The following is a 2,322-nucleotide window of genomic DNA, read 5'->3' on the forward strand; positions in this document are numbered from 1 at the left end:
CAGAGATTGATAGAAACTGTAGAGTCCAATCTTTTTGCTAGGAGCATAGCAAATAGCTTCTCTGACACATAAGTCGGATTGTTTTTAAGACTCACAGCTTTAGCTACAAAGCGGTAAGCAGCAAGATTGTCCAGACCTGCTACTACTGGAACCCCTTGCACACTGGCTTTTCGTTTCTTTTTGGCAGCATCATTTTCTTTCAAGGTTGCATTGATTTGCTCTGTGGTTGCCACAGATGGCTTTGGCCCATTTGGCATTTGGAATGAGAAAGCAATATTTTCTGGAGTGACTGACACTTTTCTACCATAGACCATAGCACTTCTGTCTTCAACATTGAAGGAATCTAGAACTTGCCTTATAATAGTTGCGTCAAACTCTATCCTTGTGGCTTGCACAACCACATGCAAATCCCACAGTCTAAGTAAGGCCTCTACTTGCTCAATAAACACATATCTATGTATTTTTTTGTGAGGAATAAGCGGAAGAGTTACTTTTGCAACAACAATGAGGGCTTGGGTTTCTTCTATAGTTTCCTGCATCTTCTCCGACATTTTCTTCCTACCCATACACCGTGAAGATGATGAATCATTATACAAAGAAGAAGAGGAATTACTTGATTCGTCAAACCCGTATCCTGGTGTGGCTGGCAATGATAAACAACAATTCACAGTCTCCTCATCTGAAGAAGTTTGCGACTGTAGTGAGGAAACTTCAGAGCTTGGTGATGGCGAATGAGCAACAGTAGGCAGGCATCACGCAGGAGATTTACGAGGAAAAATGCTTACTCGCCTCACTGTCATACGTGTTTGCACCATAAAAGCTCCACCACTTATCGTTCCTAGAGTTCTGTGCACCGCAAGTGAAGTGGCAGACATGCATTGGACAAGACTCTCTCTTGTCTTTGAAATGATTACAATTGATAGTCCTTCTTGTTGTTCCCATAAGAACTGATATTGGTTTCCATACTTTTCTGTTTCTGGCATGGACATGGTTTGGTCATACTAGTACTGTTTTGACTTTTTGATTGGCTCTGGAACTGGTTGTACATGAAAAAGACCTAAAATATATGATTCTGGAATTTCCTGGTCTTTAGTTTCCAGACCATCCCTACCCCTTTCCCGAAAAGTTTCTCTGGCTTCTAAATAATAGAGCTTGATTTTGGCTCCATTATATACCCCTATCAACAGTAATCTAGACAAATCTTTCAACCCTACTGTGCCATTGGAGAATACCCAATCAATTTCAAATGGTCCTGCCCAGGCTATCTTTAAGTTTGGTTTCTTAGGTCCTAGTTTTGATTGATATAGGAGAACCAGATCGCCTTTCTGAAAGTCCCTAACCTTAATTCGTCTGTCATGCCAATGTTTTCTTCTTTGATGAACAATTTTTTGTTCCAGCATAGCCCTCTGTCTCAACTCATCTAGCTGTGTTGGCTCCTCCAGTCTCTTTTTTAGATTGTGATTAAGATCCAAGCCATGCTCTACTGCCATCCTGAGACTGGGTATGACAAATTCCATAGGTACAATAGCTTCAGTGCCATACAGCATTCTAGATGGTGTTAACCCCATAGTGACCTTATAAGCTGTTCTATATGCCCATAGAGTAGTTTGAAGTTTCAAGTCGCACTGCTCTGGCTTTTTCTGCACAATCTTGGTGAGGATAGTCTTGATAGTCTTGTTGCTGCTTTCAACTTGCCCATTGCATCTAGGATAATATGGTGTTGATTTTAGATGCTTGACTGAAAGCATATCCATGATAATATCCATAGTGTCATTTATAAAGTGTGTACCTTGGTCTGACACAATCTCCGCAAGACATCCGTATTGACAGACAATATTCTCAAATAGAAACCTATCAATGGATTTTGCTGTGTTGTCGGGAAGAGCCTTAGTTTCTACCCACTTGGTCACATAACAAGTAGCCATCAATATATACCTATTCGTCCTTTGAGTAATCTTCTTGAATGGACCCATAAAATCTAGACCCCATTTCATGAAAACACCCAGTGGCTGGACTGGTGTTAAAGGAGTCATATCTGCTGCTGTGGGTCTGCCCATTCTTTGGCATATATCACATATTTTACAAAAGCTTCTGACATCAGATATTAAAGTCTGCCACCACAAACCAGCCTGCAGAATCTTCTTGAAAGTAATATCAGTACAAAAATGTCCACTAGATTTCACATTATGTGCCTTTGAAATAACTTGCATTCTTCCCTCCATAGGCACACATCGGCGAAGAATCCCATCGACACCCAATCTGTAAAGTGAGCCGCCAATGATAATGAACTTTAAACTTTTATTAACCAGAGCCTTTTTCTGA

General features: G+C 40.6%; 1 protein-coding gene across 1 annotated transcript; it reads right to left on the reverse strand.

Moving 5' to 3' along the window:
* Nucleotides 1-1,001: 1,001 nt before the first annotated feature.
* On the reverse strand, nucleotides 1,002-1,568 carry LOC147446201 (uncharacterized). Its single transcript, XM_086524675.1, has one exon. The coding sequence runs from the start codon at nucleotides 1,566-1,568 to the stop codon at nucleotides 1,002-1,004; it is 567 nt and encodes a 188-aa protein (XP_086380801.1).
* Between the last annotated feature and the right edge of the window lie 754 nt (nucleotides 1,569-2,322).

This window comes from Adiantum capillus-veneris, chromosome 12 (genome assembly GCF_014529385.1).
Source record: "Adiantum capillus-veneris isolate H3 chromosome 12, ASM1452938v2, whole genome shotgun sequence".
Taxonomy (NCBI): domain Eukaryota; kingdom Viridiplantae; phylum Streptophyta; class Polypodiopsida; order Polypodiales; family Pteridaceae; genus Adiantum; species Adiantum capillus-veneris.

Coding starts and splice junctions, on each gene's coding strand:
- LOC147446201 (XM_086524675.1), bottom strand. CDS start 1,568: ATGGGGTTAACACCATCTAGAATGCTGTATGGCACTGAAGCTATTGTA.